The sequence below is a fragment of the Saccopteryx bilineata genome, chromosome 10 (genome assembly GCF_036850765.1).
Source record: "Saccopteryx bilineata isolate mSacBil1 chromosome 10, mSacBil1_pri_phased_curated, whole genome shotgun sequence".
In the NCBI taxonomy this organism is placed as follows: domain Eukaryota; kingdom Metazoa; phylum Chordata; class Mammalia; order Chiroptera; family Emballonuridae; genus Saccopteryx; species Saccopteryx bilineata.
The window spans coordinates 75,855,660-75,876,824 of NC_089499.1; the positions used below are offsets into that span (position 1 = coordinate 75,855,660).

Below are 21,165 nucleotides of genomic sequence, written 5' to 3' on the forward strand. Positions count from 1 at the left end.
CTGATAAATAAATTCAGCAAGGTGGCAGGATATAAAATCAATACTCAGAAATCAGAGGCATTTTTATACACTAAAAATTAACTGTCAGAAAGAGAAATTAAGGAATCAATCCCCTTTACCATTGCAACCAAAAAAATAAAGTACCTAGGAATAAATTTAACCAGGGAGATTAAAGACTTGTTCTAGGAAAATTATAAAACAGTGATAAAAGAAATCAGAGAAGATACAAACAAGTGGAAGCATATGCTGTGCTCATGGTTAGGAAGAATAAACATCATTAAAATGTCTATATTACCCAAAGCAATTTATAAATTCAATGCAATACCGATTAAAATACCAGTGACTTACTTCAAAGATATAGAACACATATTCCAAAAATTTATATGGAACCAAAAGAGAACACGAATAGCCTCAGCAATCATGAAAAGGAGAAATAAAGTGGGAGGTATCACACTTCCAGATATCAAGTTATACTACAAGGCCATTGTACTCAAAACAACCTGGTACTGGCATAAGAACAGGCATATAGATCAATGGAACAGAACTGAGAACCCAGAAATAAACCCACACTTTTGTGGATGATATTTGACAAAGGAGGTAAGAGCATACATTGGAGTAAAGACAGCCTTTTCCACAAATGGTGTTGGGAAAATTGGACAGCTACCTGCAAAAAAATGAAACTAGACCAGCAACTTACACCATTCACAAAAATGAACTCAAAATGGATAAAAGACTTAAATGTAAGTCGTAAAACCATAAGCATCTTAGAAGAAAACATAGGCAGTAAGCTCTCTGACATCTCTCGCAGCAATATATTTGTCTATTCGTCTCCACAGGCAAGTGAAATAAAAGACAGGAAAAACAAATGGTACTATATCAAACTAAAAAGCTTTTGTACAGCTAAAGACAATAAGAACAGAATAAAAAGACAAACTACACAATGGGGGAATATATTTGACAATATATCTGATAAGGGGTTAATAACCAAAATTTATAAAGAACTTGTAAAACTTAATACCAGGAAGACAAACAATCCAGTCAAAAATAGGTAAAAGAAATAAATAGACATTTTTCTAAAGAGGACATACAGATGGCCAATAGACTTATGGAAAAATGCTCAAAATCACTAATCATTAGAGAAATGCAAATTGAAACCACAATGAAATACCCCCTCACACCAGTCAGAATGGCGCTTATCCACAAAACAACACAGAATAAGTGCTGATGAGGATGTGGAGAAAAGGGAACCCTCCTGCACTGCTGGTGGGATTGCAGACTGGTGCAGCCACTGTGGAAAACAGTATAGAGATTCCTCAAGAAATTAAAAATGGAACTGCCTTTTGACCCAGCTATACCACTGTTAGAAGTATACCCCAAGAACATCATAGCACTGTTTGAAAAGAAGAAATGCACCCCCATGTTTATGGCAGCATTGTTCACAATAGCGCAGATCTGGAAACAGCCCAAGTGTTCGTCAGTGGACGAGTGGATTAAAAAAGCTTTGGTACATATATACTATGGAATACTACTCAGCCATAAGAAATGGTGACATTGGATCATTTACAACAACATGGATCGACCTTGATAACATTATACTGAGCCAAATAAGTAAATCAGAAAAAAGTAAGAACTATATGATTCCATACATAGGTGGGACATAAAAATGAGACTCAGAGATATGGACAACAGTGTGGAGGTTACGGGATGGGAAGGAGGATAGGGAGGGGGTTGGGGGAGGGGAGGGGCACAAAGAAAACCAGTTAGAAGGTGACGGAAGACAATTGGACTTTGGGTGATGGGAATGCAGCATAATCAAATGTCAAAATAACCTAGAGATGTTTTCTCTCACCATATGTACCCTATTTATTAATGTCACCCCATTAAAATTAATTTAATAAAAAGTTTTCTTGCCTGAAAAGGGGGGATATTGATGCATACATTCTAAGAGAGATATTAGAATTAAATAGCATAACATGCGAAAGCACTCACAGGCCCTAGAGTCAGTAAGTATACAGTAAATGTTAACAACTGTGATTTTAATTCACAGAGAGGCCAAGGTGCCCCAAAATCACCATATGTAAAGCAGAGGCAGAGTATATCCATAATGTTGTCTCTGTTAGTAGCAGGTGTGGTCAAGAATGTGATTCAAGAGAGGGAATGTCCTTGGCATTGGGCAGCTGCTGAATTTATTCTTTTATTGATAGGGTGTTCTAGAGTCATGAGCCAGACAAGCCCCTGGAGTCCTCAGATGGTCCAAGAAAACCCTACCCACTCTGCTTTCCATGAGAAATAATTATTTAAGTTCCAAGTATATCACACCTGAGGCAGGTGTAGTATAAATCTATGCAAATGTGTCACTGCAGGCATATGAACAAGGCTCATATTTCAGAAAGGTAGTAAATGTAGATCAACATGAATAAGAATCATTTAAAGTGAAATAATGTTACTTATGATTATTATATTTAATATATAATAATATAATCAAACAGCAAGCAAAATGGTAATTATTAGAAATATATACATATTTATATTATAAAATATTTATAACAGGAGTAATTATCTTTGGCATTCTGGAAATTACCTAAATCTATTAATACTTATATAATAATTCAGAGAATGAAAGGCTCACTGTTTGGCTTCCCAAGTCAAAGTGCAGTAAACAAAATAATTTCCCAAGCAGTGGAGTAGTACAGTGACCTAGAAAGATTAAGGAAGCAGCTTATGTAAAAATTCATGGGAACAGCAGCATGATTTTGGCAGCCTCAGCTATTGCTCTACAAATCCATTCTGTTCGTTATATTTACAGGTGAAAATAAGAATATAAACAATTTTATGGGAAAAAAGTACAATCTCATTGCAAAGTTTAAACAGTACAAATTCAATCAAGATTTTATTTTCATCTGTGAAAATTAAAAAAAAAAAACACATTTAACTAATAATGCCTATGTTGGTACCTTCTCACTGAAGGGCAATTTTTTTTTTTCCATTTTTCCGAAGCTGGAAACGGGGAGGCAGTCAGACAGACTCTTGCAGGCGCCCGACCGAGATCCACCCGGCATGCCCACCAGGGGGCAATGTTCTGCCCCTCTGGGGCGTCGCTCTGTTGCATCCAGAGCCATTCTAGCGCTTGAGGCAGAGGCCACAGAGCCATCCCCAGCGCCCGGGCCATCTTTTGCTCCAATGGAGCTTCGGCTGCGGGAGGGGAAGAGAGAGACAGAAAGAAAGGAGAGGGGGAGGGGTGGAGAAGCAGATGGGCACTTCTCCTGTGTGCCCTGACCGGAAATTAAACCCAGGACTTCTGCACGCCAGGCCGATGCTCTACCGATGAGCCAACCAGCCAGGGCCTGAAGGGCAATTTGGCAATAGTTTCAAATATCCTAAAAATGTATAATCTCTTGAACCAGCAATTGGACATCTCAAAACTAAGTAAATAATAATAAAGGTACAGTAACCATTTATCATTAAGGGGGCATTCTTCACAGATTTAAAAAATAAGATACATTTAGAAACTATATAATTAAATTAGAGATTAATTAAGTAATTGTTAAGACAGGCATACAGTGTAATAATATATAGCCATCAAAATTATGAAGATATTGTAGTTATTTTATCTAATGGCATGAAAATACAATCATAATATATATATATATATTAAGGAGAACAAAGCAGGTGACAAAACTGTGCTTATTTAAAGAACCCATTTGTTATGGGTTGAATTATGTCCTTCCAAGATTCACATGTTCAAGTCCTTACTCCTAGAATGTGACCTTATTTAGGAATAGGGTCATTGTCAGTGTAATTAATTAAGCTGAAGTTACAAGGCAGTAGGGAGGGTCCTAATCTAATATGCATGGTGGTATATGAAAAGAGGGAAACTTGAACATAAATACACACACACACACACACACACACACACACACGGAGAACACCATGTGATGTCAGAAACTGAAACTGGGTGTCACTTCGTCTACAAGATAAGGAACATCAAGGATTTCCAGAAAACACCAGAAGCTGGAAGAGAAGCGTTGGACATCCTGCTCACACCCTCAGAAGAAACTAAACCTGCCCATACTTTGATCTTGGACTTCCAGCTGCCAAAACTACTGGACAATAGATGTCTGTTGTCTGAGCCTCCTAGCCTGTGGTCCTTTGTTATGGCAGCCCTACCATCTAGCATATCATTTCCTTTTTTAAAGAAAGAAAGCTGCATGAGTATGAAAATACCCAAAATAAGTTTTTTCACTTTACCTTAGTTACATCTCAGTAGCATAACATTGGATAATTATAAGTTTTGCTTATATTTTTGTGATTTTAAATTAATATCATGTCACTTATGCATAAAATGGCTCTAAACAGCATGTTATAAAAAAGAATCTGCTCCCAAACACAAGTATACTCAGTAAGTTTGAATAAGGGCAGGCATGAAAGAGGCATGGAGTAAAGAGACATGGCTTCAAATCCTGCTTTGATTACTTATTAACCTGTCACTTTGGGCCAGCAAAACTTATAAAGGCCATTGTAAGGAATAAATACAATTTTGAATACAATGCAGATAGCACAGACATGGTACAGCCTGGCACATAACAAAAGTTCATTAATTTACAGCTATTATAATGAACTCCCACCATTTATGAAAGCTTTGTGCTTCTTTAAAATAAAGAAGTATGTTATTCACTTCATAACAACAACTTCAAAATTCATGGTCAGCTTGCCAAAGCCTGCAAGCAGCCAGAGGCTGCAAGGTGCCTGGGACATTGATCCAGGACTTGACAATCCAATCCAATCAAGACAGTCTTCCCTGCCAATCACACCTGCCACGTTTTACTGTCCCACGAATTCATTTGGTTCATGTAGACCTGCTCTTTACAACCTTTAGAACAAAGAATGTGTGTGTGTGTGTGTGTGTGTGTGTGTGAGAGAGAGAGAGAGAGAGAGAGAGAGAGAGAGAGAGAGAGAAAGAGAGAGAGAGAGAAAGATTTAGGAATATGTAGAGAAACAAGACTCTTGAATTTTCCAATATATTTTTCTGCACACTGGTAGTAAAATATACTTTCAGGGAAAGAAGGAAAGGAAATAATCATGCATTCACTGCTTACTATGTGCCACCTCTTTGCAAATGTTATGTCACTTAATGAGCACAGTAACTCTGCCTGTTGTTATCATTATTCCCCTTCTTACAAATATGAAAGGCCCAAGGTTAATTAATGTGTCCAAGATTACATAGTTTACAGCCAAACCCAAGTATTCTTTCTGTTACCAAAAAAAGGGAAATATAATGCATAAAGCCAAGCATTAAAGAGAAAACAAAAGCATCCAGAAATTTAAGACAATAAAAAGGAGAAAGGAAGTACAATATACAGTATCTACACTTCAAATTTACCGACTGTTGGTAGTAAACACAGTCTTCCTCCCAGAATAGCTAGAGTTTAATGGTATTAACAATTTCACACATATTGGGTTTTTTTTAGCAAATGGAGCATGTCTTTTAAAATAAATTTCAATTACGTAGGTAATGATCATACTTAACTTTCAAATACTTCATAAATAGAATCTGTGATATGATTCTGACAACAAAATTTTTTAGATAAACTCCAGTGGTTGATTCTGAACCATGAAAACCTGCCTCCTCCCTTTCCTCAAACAACTGCAGTTGTAGATGAACAATAGAGGGAACATCAGGCATTGCTCTCATAGGAAAGACTTCCCAGACACCTATGTTTCAGTGTTCTAGACTCAGGAACAGGCCACACTTTCTGAGTCCTCTGAGGGAACTTTCGTACACGTTAGCTCATTTAACTCCACAACTCTGTGTTATACCTCTTATCCCCATTTCAGTAAGTTGAGAGACAGGGAAATGAAGAGATTCAGGGTTTTTCAGTCATTAATTCATTTTCATCGTTTAAACATATCTTTGATATAGGTAAAGTCCCTGTGGAACTTAATGTTCAGGTAGGTTGATTTGCCCTTGAACACAACCAGGGTCTGTGACTGAACCCAGGCGTGTGGCTCTAGCCAGCCCATCCCAAGTCATAATCATAAACATGACTCATCAAGCCACTGCATTTTCTAATTTAAATATCTCCCAAGATTCCCATTCTTCACTCAGACTATGAGTTTGTTCCCAATAATTTTCTGGCATCACTCTTTCTTCCATTCTGAACTTTCTACCTTCTCAATTTTTCAGCATCTCAGCTTCAAAAAGGATCCCACGGTAATGGCAACTATCAGGTTCAGGCAAAGCCATTGGGTGAATTTAGGAGCAAGAAAGCAAGCACTTCTTGTTAAAGCCAAAGAGGATATGTCTTTTTATTTGGCATGCAGATCCCTCAAAATAAAAATCTAAAGAGTGGCATCTCTCTCTCTCTCTCTCTCTCTCTCTCTCTTTCTCTCTCTCTCACACACACACACACACACGCACACACACACATGGAAGACAAAATTCATTTGCTCCTCCTGCATCCATGATGGAACCTGTATGACTTGAGTAATTTATCAGCCATTCAAAAAGAATGTACATGTTCATAATCTTGCTAAATAAATATCAGATCCTTTCTGAAATCTACAGAAGTCTTTATAGGCATGTTTTAACAGCACACCCCTGAACTTGAATTTCTTTATACAATGAACAAGTGAATAAAGATTTTCTTAGGAAAGATACACAATTGCAGAAAAATTTTCTCAGGGAATAAGAGTATTTTGAGAAGTGAAGTCTCTGAGAAGGTGTGTACATCCTTAGTCATTTGGAGGCGTTTAAATTTTACTTTGTGTTCTGATACCATGAAATGGTAGACAGGGACCTGAATTAGGAATGAGAAAACATGACTTTAAAAATTACCCTTGCTGTTTTCACTGGGCAGTCATTTTACTTCAACACATAGAGGTAATGAGTGATCACTATTAATAAAAGGTAACTTGTAAAAATGGTTTAGATCAGAGAATCTGGCATCCATTGCCTGGACTAAACTTCTGGCTCTATCATATACTAGCTGTATGAGTTCAGGCAAGTTGTTTGACCTCTCCAGACCTCAGTTTCTTCACCTGTAAAAGGGATTATTATTTGGTCCTTCAGAGGTAATTGTGAACAGCTCTCTGTATGGAGCATGCCTGTGCTCTTCCTCACCCCCTTCTCTCCTCAGGCATCTCTCTCTACCCCACCTTCCAGGCTCCAAGGGCCTTTATTTTGCTGTAATTTAATTCCTGAGTCCATTTCTCCTACAGTTCCCTTTATCTCTGTGACTTTCTAAATAAACTTTCTCTTTAAAAGAAAAAATGTAACTGTGAGATTAAGAAAAATAATGCACATATAACATCTAGTAAAGTGCTTGTCTCTGTGTATTAGTGTTAAGACGACTTGTGTACATTGTAGGATACTCTCACAACCAATATTCTCCTAATGGAAAGATAATAATAGAAAGAAAATGACATGACAATAATATATTGAGCAAACTTTATACTCTGCTAGAAATGTTACAAATCCACTTAATTGTATTTGTAGATATCCGTCATCATCTTGAACACACTCTTCCAACAGAGTGTCACCAGACACTCTGTTGGGGTTTTTTCTCACACTCTCTTACTTGAGCTCTCAGCACAATCAACACACATGACTCCATTTGACACTGCAGACCTGAGGACCAGCCCCATCCTGCAATTTGCTCAATATTGCACAGCTGGAAAGAACAGCCAGGGTTCCAGGAGAGGTGCCTCCCAAAGCCCCCTCCTTCCAGCCTTGTCCTATCTTCTAGTTTTCTCCCAATGATTCTTGCTCATCAGCCAATTCCTCACCCCCCCCACCCCCTTCCTCATATAAACAGCACCTATCACACCAGGCAAGCCAGTGACTCTTACATAAGTAAATGTTCAGGACAAAAAAATTTAATTGGGATAAGAATATTAAATTTAAAACAAAAAAAACTGTACACATTCATGTTTTTCTATTTTTTACCACATTCATAAACACAAGAACACAACCAATGTACTGTTCTAATGTGGCCTTCTAACATGAACAGCCAGAGTTGAACTAACCTAGCAATATCTGAACAAAGATGAGGTATGTGTGGTATGGGAAAATATTTCTTCCTTCACAAATGGTCTACCATATCACCAGGCAAAGCCCCACCACTCCTTTCAGAAACAGGCTTTTCAAGTGCAGTACAAGGGGGCTCAAGCTGGTGGATACCCATGTGCTGAATGACCCAAGAGATGCCCCTAAGATAACATTATCAGTGTAACTCCCCAATGATCAGAGAGATTCCAAGGATGCTGCTCCCCAAATCTCAAAGATGCTACATCTTCTCCTTGGCTACCTTAATGGAAGAAATGCAGTGGAGAGAATCATTTATTCTTCCACCAGACATGTAAAGCCTTCTGAGCCTAATGTGCCCATGACTTGAAGACCTGTCCCTCACACCACTCCAGGTGGAAGAGCAGTCCAAGGAGTGTGCTTTAAATCTCATGGTGCTTTTTTTTCAGGTCACAAGAGACAGGACCAGCAGTTGGCATCTGATGCATGGGCAGTCAATCTATAACCTGATATGGCCTGGGGCTGAGAGTTGTGTCTGAACCGAAAAAAGTTATTAGCTGAGCCAATCCTATGCCTTCTTTTAGGGCATTAGCTTAGAATCACAGAAAGAATGAACTAAATGAGAAGCAGAAAGGGGACACTCAAAGAAGGCACATGGGACAGTGGCCATGCCACAATCCTGGCAGCACTTCTATTAAAAGAGTTCTTCTACTCATTGCCTAGAATTCAGCACATGGAACCTGGGCCTGTTTCAGTCTGCATACTTCCCATATCTGTAGAAGGGCTCCTCCTTTCATGGCAGTGGGTTTGCCTATGACTGCCACCTCTCCTTTACTTTTTTTGATTAATTTTAATGGGGTGACATTGGTAAACAGGGTACATATGTTCAGAGAAAACAGCACTAGGTTATTTTGACATTTGATCATGCTGCATTCCCATCGCCCTAAGTCCAATTGTCTTCCATCACCTTCTAACTGGTTTTCTTTGTGCCCCTCCCCTCCCCCAACACCCTCCCTCTCCTTCCCCCCAACCTGTAACCCCAACACTGTTGTCCATTTCTCTGAGTCTCATTTTTATGACCCACCTATGTATGGAATCAAATATTTCTTAGTTTTTTTCAGATTTACTTATTTGGCTCAGTATAATGTTAACAAGGTTCATCCATGTTGTTGTAAATGATCCAATGTCACCATTTCTTATGGCTGAGTAGTATTCCATAGTATATATGTACCAAAGCTTTTTAATCCACTCTTCCACTGACGGACACTTGGGCTGTTTCCAGATCTGCGCTATTGTGAATAATGCTGCCATAAAAATGGGCGTGAATTTCTTCTTTTCAAACAGTGCTATAGTGTTCTTGGGGTATATTCCTAAAAGGGGTATAGCTGGGTCAAAAGGCAGTTCCATTTTTAATTTCTTGAGGAATCTCCATACTGTTTTCCACAGTGGCTGCACCAGTCTGCATTCTCATCAGCAGTGCAGGAGAGTTCCCTTTCCTCCACATCCTCGCCAGCACTTATTCTGTGTTGTTTTGTTGATGAGCGCCATTCTGACTGGTGTGAGGGGAAATCTCATTGTGATTTTAATTTGCATTTCTCTAATGATTAGTGATTCTGAGCATTTTTTCATATGCCTATTGGCCATCTGTATGTCCTCTTTGGAGAAGTGTCTATTCATTTCTTTTGCCCATTTTTGGATTGGATTGTTTGTCTTCCTGGTATTAAGTTTTACAAGTTCTTTATAAATTTTGGTTATTAACCCCTTATCAGATATATTGTCAAATATATTCCCCCATTGTGTAGTTTGTCTTTTTATTCTGTTCTTATTGTCTTTAGCTGTACAAAAGCTTTTTAGTTTGATATAGTACCATTTGTTTTTCCTGTCTTTTATTTCACTTGCCTGTGGAGACGAATAGGCAAATATATTGCTGCGAGAGATGTCAGAGAGCTTACTGCCTATGTTTTCTTCTAAGATGCTTATGGTTTTACGACTTACATTTAAGTCTTTTATCCATTTTGAGTTCATTTTTGTGAATGGTGTAAGTTGCTGGTCTAGTTTCATTTTTTTGCAGGTAGCTGTCCAATTTTCCTAACACCATTTGTTGAAGAGGCTGTCTTTACTCCAATGAATGCTCTTAACTCCTTTGTCAAATATCAGTTGTCCATAGAGCTGTGGATTTATTTCTGCATTCTCAGTTCTATTCCATTGATCTATATGCCTGTTCTTATGCCAGTACCAGGTTGTTTTGAGTACAATGGCCTTGTAGTATAACTTGATATCTGGAAGTGCGATACCTCCCACTTTATTTCTCCTTTTCATGATTGCTGAGGCTATTCGTGTTCTCTTTTGGTTCCATATAAATTTTTGGAATATGTGTTCTATATCTTTGAAGTAAGTCATTGGTATTTTAATCGGTATTGCATTGAATTTATAAATTGCTTTGGGTAATATAGACATTTTAATGATGTTTATTCTTCCTAACCATGAGCACAGCATATGCTTCCACTTGTTTGTATCTTCTCTGATTTCTTTTATCACTGTTTTATAATTTTCCTAGAACAAGTCTTTAATCTCCCTGGTTAAATTTATTCCTAGGTACTTTATTTTTTTGGTTGCAATGGTAAAGGGGATTGATTCCTTAATTTCTCTTTCTGACAGTTAATTTTTAGTGTATAAAAATGCCTCTGATTTCTGAGTATTGATTTTATATCCTGCCACCTTGCTGAATTTATTTATCAGGTCCAATAGTTTTTTGACTGCGACTTTAGGGTTTTCTAGATACAATATCATATCATCTGCAAATCATGATAGTTTTACTTCTTCTTTTCCAATTTGGATGCCTTTTATTTCTTTTTCTTCTCTGATTGCCGTGGCTAGGACTTCCAGAACTATGTTAAATAAGAGTGGTGAAAGTGGTGAACACCCTTGCCTTGTTCCTGATCTTAAGGGGATTGCTTTTAATTTTTGCCCATTGAGTATGATATGATGTTGGCTGTGGGTTTGTCATAGATGGCCTTTATCATGTTGAGGTATGTTCCCTGTATTCCCACTTTGCTGAGAGTTTGGATCATGAATGGGTGCTGGATTTTATCAAATGTTTTTTCTGCATCTATTGAAATTATCATGTGGTTTTTCTCCTTCCTTTTGTTTATGTGATGAATCACATTGATTGATTTGCCAATATTATACCAGCTTTGCCTCCCAAGAATAAATCCCACTTTGTCATGGTGTATGATTTTTTCTCATATATTGCTGGATCTGGTTTGCTAATATTTTGTTGAGGATTTTAGCATCTAAATTCATCAGGGAAATTGGCCTATAATTTTCTTTCTTTGTGTTATCTTTGCCTGATTTTGGAATCAGATTTATGCTCGCCTCATAAAAGGAGCTTGGAAGTCTTCCTTCCACTTGAATTTTTTGAAATAGCTTGAGAAGGATAGGAGTTAGTTCTTTGAATATTTGGTAGAATTCACTTGTGAAGCCATCAGGCCCAGGACTTTTCTTTTTGGGGAGTTTTTTGATAACTGTTTCAATCTCATTTGTTGTAATTGGTCTGTTTAGATTTTCTGATTCTTCCAGATTAATTTTTGGAAGATTATATGTTTCAAGGAATTTGTCCATTTCATCTAGGTTGTCTAGTTTTTTGGCATACAGTTCTTCATAGTATTTTCTTACAGTATTTTGTATTTCTGTTGTGTCAGTTGTTATTTCTCCACTCTCGTTTCTAATTTTATTTATTTGAGTCCTCTTTCTTTTTTTCTTGGTGATTCTGGTTAAAGGTTCATCAATCTTGTTTACCTTTTCAAAGAACCAGCTCCTTGTTTCATTGATCCTCTGTATTGTTTCTTTAGCCTCTGTGTCATTTATTTCTGCTCTGATCTTTATTATTTCCTTCCTTCTACTATCTTTGGGCTTTACTTGCTGTTCTTTTTCTAGTTCTTTAAGATGCAGGGTCAAGTTGTTTATTTGAGCTTTTTCTAGCTTCTTGAGATATGCCTGTAATGCTATGAACTTCCGTCTCTGGACTGCTTTTGTTGTGTCCCATAAATTTTGAGTTGATTTATGCTCGCTATCATTTGTTTCTAGGAATTTTAAAATTTCTTCTTTGATCTCATTGTTTACCCATTTGTTATTTAATAACATGCTATTTAGTTTCCAAGTATTAAGTATTTTTTAGTTTTTCTGTTGTTGTTGATTTCTAGTTTCATGCCATCGTGATCGGAGAAAGTGCTCAATATGATTTCAATCTTCTTAAATTTGTTGAGACCCCTTTTGTGCCCTAACATGTGGTCTATTCTACAGAATGTACCATGAGCTTTTGAAAAGAATGTATATTCTGCTGTTTTAGGGTGAAAAGTTCTGAAGATATCTATTAAATTGAGTTGATCTAGTATGTCTTTTAAGTCAGCTGTTTCTTTGTTAATTTTCTTTCTTGAGGATCTATCTAGTGATGTTAGTGGAGTATTGAAATCCCTTACTATTATAGTATTGCTGTTGATCTTGCCCTTTAAATCCATCAAGGTCTGCTTTATATATTTAGGTGCTCCTATATTAGGTGTGTCGATATTTATAACGGTTAGCCATAACGTTATCCACTGATTGATTTATGCTTACTCCTTTTCATCATCACCAGAATCATCTGCATCATCATCACTGTCACAGTCCTTTGTTGAACAATTGCAGCCCAGGCACTATGCAAGGTTGTCTACTGGATTAATCCATTTGATCATTTATAGCAACCTTTTGAAGTGGGAACTATTATCAGTCCCACTTTATAGATGAGAAAAATGAAACCTAGTGAAGTTAAATAACTTGCTCAAGGTTAACAAGGTAGTGAAGAATAAATTAAGATTCAAATCCATAAGAAATAGTTTTCTCCTCCCCCTCCTTTTTTGGCTGTATTTGTGAGGTCAAACATCAACTATTTTAATAAACCCAGAAGAGCATTGAGTAATGAATCCATTAGCATACTGGGGAGTAGTTCTTTTAAGAAAATTGTTATTTATTGATTCATATTCCAATTGCATATGATTTTTGTCACTAATTGTGAGGCTAGAAAGTTATAATTAAATCCACATTAATATAGCTTTAAAATTTCATCAGACCCGCCAAAGCATATTGCTGTTTATAATTTAAATAAGTTGTATATTGTAATTTTCTATCTTGTTTATACTTAGAAAAAAAAAAGTTTTCTGATTCATGCAGACTGATTTCTTTTAAGAAAATAGAAAAATAAAGACCAGAAAATAAGATCAAATAATTGGCTTTATAATCAAAGTCTTTTATGCATATTTAACATGAAAAGATACTGTATTTTTATGAGAACTTGCTCTACCTCGGTTAATTAATAACCAACAGAAAATAAAACAATATAAAACACAATTGCTGTCTGTTGAGTTCATCTCTAAATATAAACCCTGCTTGGTATTTCCTGAGAAGGCTTCAAATATACATCTTACCGGGTGAGATAATCACTACAAAATAAGATAGTATCTGCCTTTTAAAGTTTTTCTGAGGAACAATGATAAGGTATGGCAGGTGCCTGTCACCTTGAAGGAAGCAGAAGAGTGTAGCATGTAAGAGAATTATGGCTTATACAGATAATGCCCAAATCTTGGCTTTGTCATTTTCTCCTATATTGTCCTCAATGAATTAATTAACATCCCTGAGCTTCATGGGGAAAGGAGAATGTTAGAATCATGCAGAATCAACAAGATATATGGAAAGCACTGAAATATAGTGCATCATCTGAAGCCTGCATGACAAAGGTAGCTATTGTTACTTCTGTCATTAGGGGTTTAAAGTGTTGTCTGTGATTAGATTAGATAACATGAGATTATATTATCATGCTTCACTTTACCAAAAACATGATTACAAATGCTGTTAATATCAAGTAAGAAATATGATATTTGCTTGGAAAATAGCTCAGAATTTAGATTAAGAAATAAAGATTATGAAAAGCAGGTGCCTTCATTTAAGTCAAGGAGACCTATACCTCAAATATCAAACACACTACATCTCTAGAGGAGCTGGTCTTCCTCGGAAAGGCAGGGGAAAATGGCATGATGGAGATGTGAAGTCCAGGGGTTGCAGCAGAAATGGTGCAGCAAAATTGCGGGTGGATGTCAACAAGAATGAGAGCGGGATTGGGCAAGTTGACTCAGCAGTTTAATTCTATAGCAACAGAATCTGGACCTACAGCACTGTGTGGGAGGACTATGCCTACCAAACACCACTTTGAATAGTTGAAGTCCTTTTGATGCCCTAACCCCCAGCACCAATTCTGTCCATGCACAATGTGGATGTGTTGGGGCCCCCACATCCTATTACACATAAATCCAAGTGAAGATCCAGAGCCTGGTAAATAGTAGAGAAAAAAAAGGTGGTAACAAAATTTTTAAAAAGGGGAGGTAAATCCACAGATCAAAGTACTACTGGCAAGGTACTCAAGTAGCAAAATAAAAATGATCAGTGGAAGGCAGGATTATTTATACCAACCTTTTTTTTTTTCAGAGTAAGTCTCAGAAGTGGGGAAAATTCTACATATATATAGTATATTGACATATAATATACTAGAAAGCCCGGCAGTCATGCAAAATGACCGCTGTTATAGATATTATAAATTGTAATTAAAATGATTTGTGCAAAGGTGTCTGCTAATTCAAACTGAATTACCCAGGGCAGGTGGCGAGGACACCCCTTTGCTTAGTGCCCCATGGGGTTTCTCCCTTCTACTTGCTTAATTGCTTAAAGTAGAGTGCAATGAAGGAAACCACTGGCAGTACATTTCTTAAGAGCCACCGCTAGCTCAATAAATAAAGGTGATTTAAATAATAAAATGTTAATTCACATGTCAAAGATCTCTTTGTACACAACATTTCTTGTGTAGATCTTTCCATCATTTTTAAGCTCGCCTTGCAGAGGACCATCAATTATTTTTAATTTTACGTCTGTTCTTTCACGAACTTCTGAACAGGCAACATAAAGTTGACCGTGTCCAAATGTAGGCTCAGGTAAAAAAATGCCAACATGCATAAGCGTTTGGCCCTGAGACTTATTGATGGTCATAGCAAAGGCAAGTTTTACAGGAAATTGTCTATGTCTCAATTGAAACGGCAACCCTGATTGAGATGGAGCCAAATCAATTCTTGGTATGACATGTATTTCACCTTTAGAGGAGCCAAAGACTTAGCTATTATGACATTATTTTTCAATTGGAGAACCTCTAGTCTTGTACCATTGCAAAGACCCCTTCTAGTGTTAAGATTTCTTAACAGCATAATAATTGCTCCAATCTTTAACCTCAATTTGTGAGGTGGCATGCCAGAAGGTGACAGACTATTTAAAAATTCCGTTGGAAAATTGTTTGCACTCGCTTTATTATCAGCTACAACCGAATCAACACTTAAATATGTCGTGTCGTTCCCTTCTCTGCCTTTGTTCAAGGGACTCATTTTGTCGAGACAGGCTTTTTTGTCTTGCATCTGAGGCAAGCTTTGTTTCTCTATGCTCATCAGTCTCATTTTGCCGAGAAAGACGCATTTGCTCTGCAACTGAAGCAAGCCTTATCTTTCTCTGCTCTGTGGTTTCTTTTTGTAGAGAAAGCCGTTTTTGTGCAGCTTTAGCTCCTTTTCTCTCCTCTTCAGTGCTGTATTTTCTAGGAGGTATTCTTAAAAGAAATTACGTTAAGACGTAGTTTTTATGTAAAACAGATGATTGCCAATGCAAAGAAATGTTCATCTTCCCCCTGACACGCTCAATTTGCGTTCAGCCTTAAATTGTTTCAAAAGCAGATGATTTCCAATGCAAACAAATGTTCACCTTCCCCCTGATCCACTCAATTTGCGTTCAGCCATGGTAACTTCACCCCATTGGCTAGTACAGTTACGCAAGCAACCAATAAGCTATCGGCGACAAACAGACACTTAAGCCGCATATAATAAAGATATAATCAATATATTTACAAATTATATTTTATTTCATTAAATATATAATATATAAAAACATGTAATATATACTAGATAAATGTATAAAAACAATATATAATATATAGTTTAATATATAAATTATATATATATATATATATATATATATAAAATGATTTCCAAATGATGGTTTAAGACATTGGCTGGATCTATTTTATCATCAGGGAATAAATGACACAGACCACCAGAGGCAGTGCTGTGTTCTGAATTTTGGTTTTGACCTAAAATATAGCGCAAAGTCCCCTGATCTTATTTATTTAAGTAGAGATAAAAGATTTTGAAGTTTCACCTGAAATTGGCTAAAGCTTCTATATGGAAGTTTAATTTTTATATGTTATGTAGACTTTACTGTAGGCCTTGGCCAGTTGGCTCAGCAGTAGAGCATCAACCAGGGGTGTAGAAGTCCTGGGTTTGATTCTTAATCAGGGCACACAGGAGAAGTGACCATCTGCTTCTCCACCTCTCTTTTCTCTCTCTCTTTCTCTTCTTTCTCTCTCTTTCCTGAAGCATGGCTTGAAAGGTTTGAGCAAGTTGGCTTTGGTTGCTGATGACGGATCCAAGGCTTCGTTTCAGGCACTGAAATAGCTGGGTTGCCATGCATGGAGCAGTGACCCAGGTCAATTGGCAGAGCATTGCCCGGTAGGTGATCTCCTGTCGCCTGGGAGATCACACTCTCTCTCACTGCAGCATTTCCTATAGAAAAAGATCTGAGAGTCCTCCTCATACCACAGCATGCCGGGTGGATCCCAGTTGGGGTGCATGCGGGAATCTGTCTCTCTGCCTCCCCACCTCTCACTTAAAAAAAAAAAGCCGCTGTATTCATGAGCTCCTTCTAAGCAAACAATATATAAATAAAGTGCATTTTCTCCTAAGGCTGTAAATCCAAAAGTGGAGTGTGCCTTTAGAAGTAATGTCACTTCATATGGTCAATCCATAAGAAATCATTGAAAATATGAATTATTGTTAAGAATTACATGCACAATTGCAGACAAGTGACATGCCTATGACTCTCCCAGCACACCACTGCTTCCCTTCACTCTCTCTTCTTCTTTCCCCTCTACACTTCAGTTACTTCAGAAAATCACTTCTAACGACTCCTGGTATACAGCTATACTTTATGCCCATACAAATAACACATGTGCACACACACACACAGAACTCTACTTTTTGTTTGTTTTTTACAAAAATAGTATTGTATTCTATGCATTACTTTAAAATTTTATTAAATAAAATTTCCACATGTTGATTAAAAATGAAAATTACTTTTTTCCATTTAAAAAGTTTAGCAAAAACAAAAAATAAAACTTTTTTTTGCACTTCATTTTACACAATTACATATATTGACCTCCCAGTCAATGCTTATTAATTTAACACATTTTTATAATGGCAGTATAATATTTCACAATATGTTTGAATCATACTTTTGTGATTGTCCTAATAATGGACTCACTGTTTCCTCTACAAATGATGTAGCAGTAAATATCCTTGAACATATATCTTTACATAAACTTTAATTTATACTACATAAATACTGAAATGAAAAGAGTGTAAAGACTTAAAGATGACCAACTTGAAAGCTGCTCTATCACAGAACAGGAGTAACTGGGATGTTTTTAGTGTTCTGTCATTACAAATTTAAATTTTTTGTCCATCACTTACAGATCACCAAGAACCATAAAAGGCACCAGTGGGAAACAGAGAAATAGAACAAACTTCCTGTCACCCGGGAGATCACACTCTCTCTCACTGCAGCATTTTCTACAGAAAAAGATCTGAGAGTCCTCCTCATGCCACTGCATGCCAGAAAACATATTTTCTTCTTTTTCTCCACTGCATTCAACTTTTTCAGCAACTGACATGCTATCTCTCTGCTCTCGTGTCTGTACCTTAGCTCTTTTAAAATGTAGATCAACTAACTTACTCACTTTTTATTTATTTTGTCCATTATTTAGGTTCTCTTTCTCAAATGAAAGGCTAATAACTGATTTAAAAGCTAAAGCCCTTCCTTCTTAGAGCCTTAGAGGTCAAAAGAGAGAGATGAAGGACTGTAAATATTTTTAATGTGATGACATTCCTCCTCCTCCTCTTCCTCCTCCTCCTTTCTCTCACACGCACGGGCATGCGCGCACACACACACACACAAAACAACTGTAATGCAGTGTGATATATTCTCATGGGTGGATGCTGGATGAATTGTAATGGAAACCCAAAGAATACGGTGAATCATTCAGTTTGGGGCAGAGGAAAGAGGAAGGAGTAAATATGACAGAAATCTTTATTGAGGGGGTGATATTTTATCTGAAGTTAGATGACATTTTTTCTAGGTTTGAGGTGTGAGGGCATTATACACAGTATGAACAGAAATAACAAGAGCTTTAAGGTAAAAAGTATTTTGAATTTTGAAAGGAGCTTGAGGCGGTTGTCCTCCAACTTTAACGTGCATGAGAATTATCCAGGGAACTTATTTAAAATGTAGATTGTGGGCAAAAACCCATCTTTTCAATATTCTTTATTGATGTCCAGAAATCTGCATTTTAAACGAAGTCATCCAGGCTTACCAGTCTTTAAAATGTGAAATAATGTTGCAACAGGATTGAAGAGAATAAAAACTAATGTTTCAGATAAGTAACAATGTGAGACAATAAAAGATTGTGTCAGAAAATAATATCAGGTCTTTAAATTTTGTTTTGAGAAACAATGACTTGGCAATGGAGCTATTATTTTGATCAAAAACACCATTGTTTCACAAGAAATGTTTATTGAGTGGCTAAATGAATACATGTGGACAAAATTCTAAGAAAGCCAACTGAAAGTTTCCTATATTGTGAGCACTGCTTGGCTTGATGAACTTGCGTGTAAAGAAAACAGAATAACCATCTCAGAAACTCTAGTCCAAGCTTTCCAGATTGCTATCTTGATGTATGTCAAATTGATACAGTCATGCACTGTGATGCAGGTCTGCAAACAAGGCAAATGTGATTATCCTGATGATGCATATAAACAGGCACCACAGTTGTGCAGCCAGAGCCAGATCCTAGCCCTGGGAGTTAAGATAGGGGAGGACAACACTTCTTACATAATCTCCCAGGGAATCAGTGGTATGGCTGGCATGTGATTAATGCTACGTGACGGGCTTTGAACTTTCATGTTCAAATGTGTTCGCGTGCCTTTCAGTGCTCCTAGCAAGAGGGCACGTGTGACTTGCCGATTTCACTCTGAATAACCATCATCCAACCCAACAACACTAACATTGCTCTGTGGCCGCATGTGTTTCTTTGCCTCACTCCTCTGCCCAACTTTCCAAGCTTGGCCAAGCCCTCCCAAGCCGCTCGGCACAGCCCCGTCTCCCGCGGAAGCCCAGGTGAGCAGCCAAACCCAGCGGCAGCTGCTCCATCTGCGCCTCTCCCATCTCCACCTCCGGAGGAGGCGTCTTTCATGAACCCGCACGTTTGCCCGCGCTAAGGGTAGATGGCATCCCGTCTAAGAGCCTTCAAAAATCCGTCCACACTCCCGCCCCTAAGAGGTCCCTCGATACTGCCCCCGCCATCCCGGAATGGCAACATGGGAGTGGAGAGGACTGAAGTAGGGGGTTGAACCCCGGGCTTTGAGCAAAACCGAGCAGAGAGTGCTCCACCGGGCCATCCCTCACCCGAAGGCTGGCCGCCTGGATCCCCTCCCGGCACACGCACCGCTACTCACCAGTTCCAGGGCTCGCAGGAAAGCAAGGGGCTCCTTCAACGCCCGGAAGGTTCCTGCTGAGGCCAGCTTTGGACGAACAATATAAGAGAGAGAAAGGGACAGCGTGAGGCAGGTGCTTCGGCGCGACGTTGGTGCCGCGACGTCCCCAGCACCAGCTGTCCTGTCGGATCACGTCCTACCTGACTCACAGGGTCCATAGCTCGTTCTGCTGGGTCGACTTTTCAAGGAAAGTTCAAGGGACCCCGAGATTTCGTTCTTGGGGCCAAGAGCCCCCTCTCGGGAGGAGGCGAGGACGAGGCAGAACCCTGGGAGAGCCGGGTTCCCGGTGCTGGCGCTGCTCTGCGCTCCGCGAATCCTGCGCGCCGCAGCTGAGCGCAGCCGCGGAGAGCTGGGGTGGAAGAGCTCGAGTGGGGAGCGGCGGCGGGGTCGGGGAGAGAGCCAGCCGCCGGGACGGCTGCCATTGGCCAGCTGCAAGCTCCGAGGGGCGGGCGCGCAGGGGGCGAGGCGGAACCGCCACCAAGGTGCCTGCGCCGCCGAGCGCGCCCGGCGCCCTCCAGCTCCGGGGAAATTTGGGGGCTTTGGCGGAGGATGGCAGGCTGGCATCATCAGCAAGCAGGCTCCCTGCCTAAGGAGGTTCCAGGTTAAGAGAAATGCACTCACTTTACCTGCGGAGTTGTGTGAGTTCTGCTGACTTCTGAACACTAAAAAACGTGTAGACTTGTCCAATTCCCCAGGCCTTCATGGGGTGTTCTCCTGGTTGGCCAGGCAGAGTCAGGTGCTAGGAGACAGCAAAAAACAGAGTGAGCACTGCCCCTTCCCCCCAGGGGAAACAGAGGGTCAGGACACAAAATGGGGCTACCTGGAAGAAGGGAACAGTCTTGACTATGGCACAACGTGCCAGGCAGATAGTCCTCATAGCCATTACGTGAGGCCAGGAGCAAATTATTATGCCCACTTTAAAAGCAGATTTAATGAGGCTGAATTAGCCAAGATAAACAGCTCATGAGGGGCTAAACAGGGACTGGAATTCAAGTTTATTTAAAACTCATGCCCTTTCTCATGAGATCCTTGTCTTAGACACCACCCCAAATAAAGCACCTGAATTCATCTTAAATAGGAGTCTTCCCTTCAAAATGCACTTTTTCTTCCTTTTGTCTACTAACCTTGCCGAAAATAATAAATAAAAACAAAACATTTGAATTCTATGAGTCAGATATTGTGCTAATTAATGGCTTGTAAACATTACTTCATTAACTACTTACAAACCCCCATGGGGTAGTACTATTCTCATTTTAGAGTTGAGGAAATTGCTGATCATAGAAGTGAAGAGGTCTGTTCATTTGCACAGCTGGCAGACAATGAAACCAAAGTTGAACTCAAGAAAGAGTCAGGGTGGGGAGAAGTGGGGCGAGTCAGAGCTCTTAGCTACTACTATACCATGTCGCTGATACACGGTCT

At 38.8% G+C, this 21,165-nt stretch overlaps 1 protein-coding gene across 1 annotated transcript in view; it reads right to left on the reverse strand.

Annotated features, from left to right (window-relative positions):
• Positions 1-20,107, reverse strand: part of SYNPR (synaptoporin) — a 374,269-nt gene extending 354,162 nt beyond the window's left edge. Inside the window, exons 1-2 of the mRNA XM_066244520.1 lie at positions 19,887-20,107; positions 19,708-19,773 (exon numbers count right to left, since the gene is read on the reverse strand). Of these exons, the coding sequence (XP_066100617.1) occupies positions 19,708-19,773; positions 19,887-19,904 (84 nt within the window). The 5' untranslated portion in view covers positions 19,905-20,107. The remainder of the gene's footprint in view (positions 1-19,707; positions 19,774-19,886) is intronic.
• Between the last annotated feature and the right edge of the window lie 1,058 nt (positions 20,108-21,165).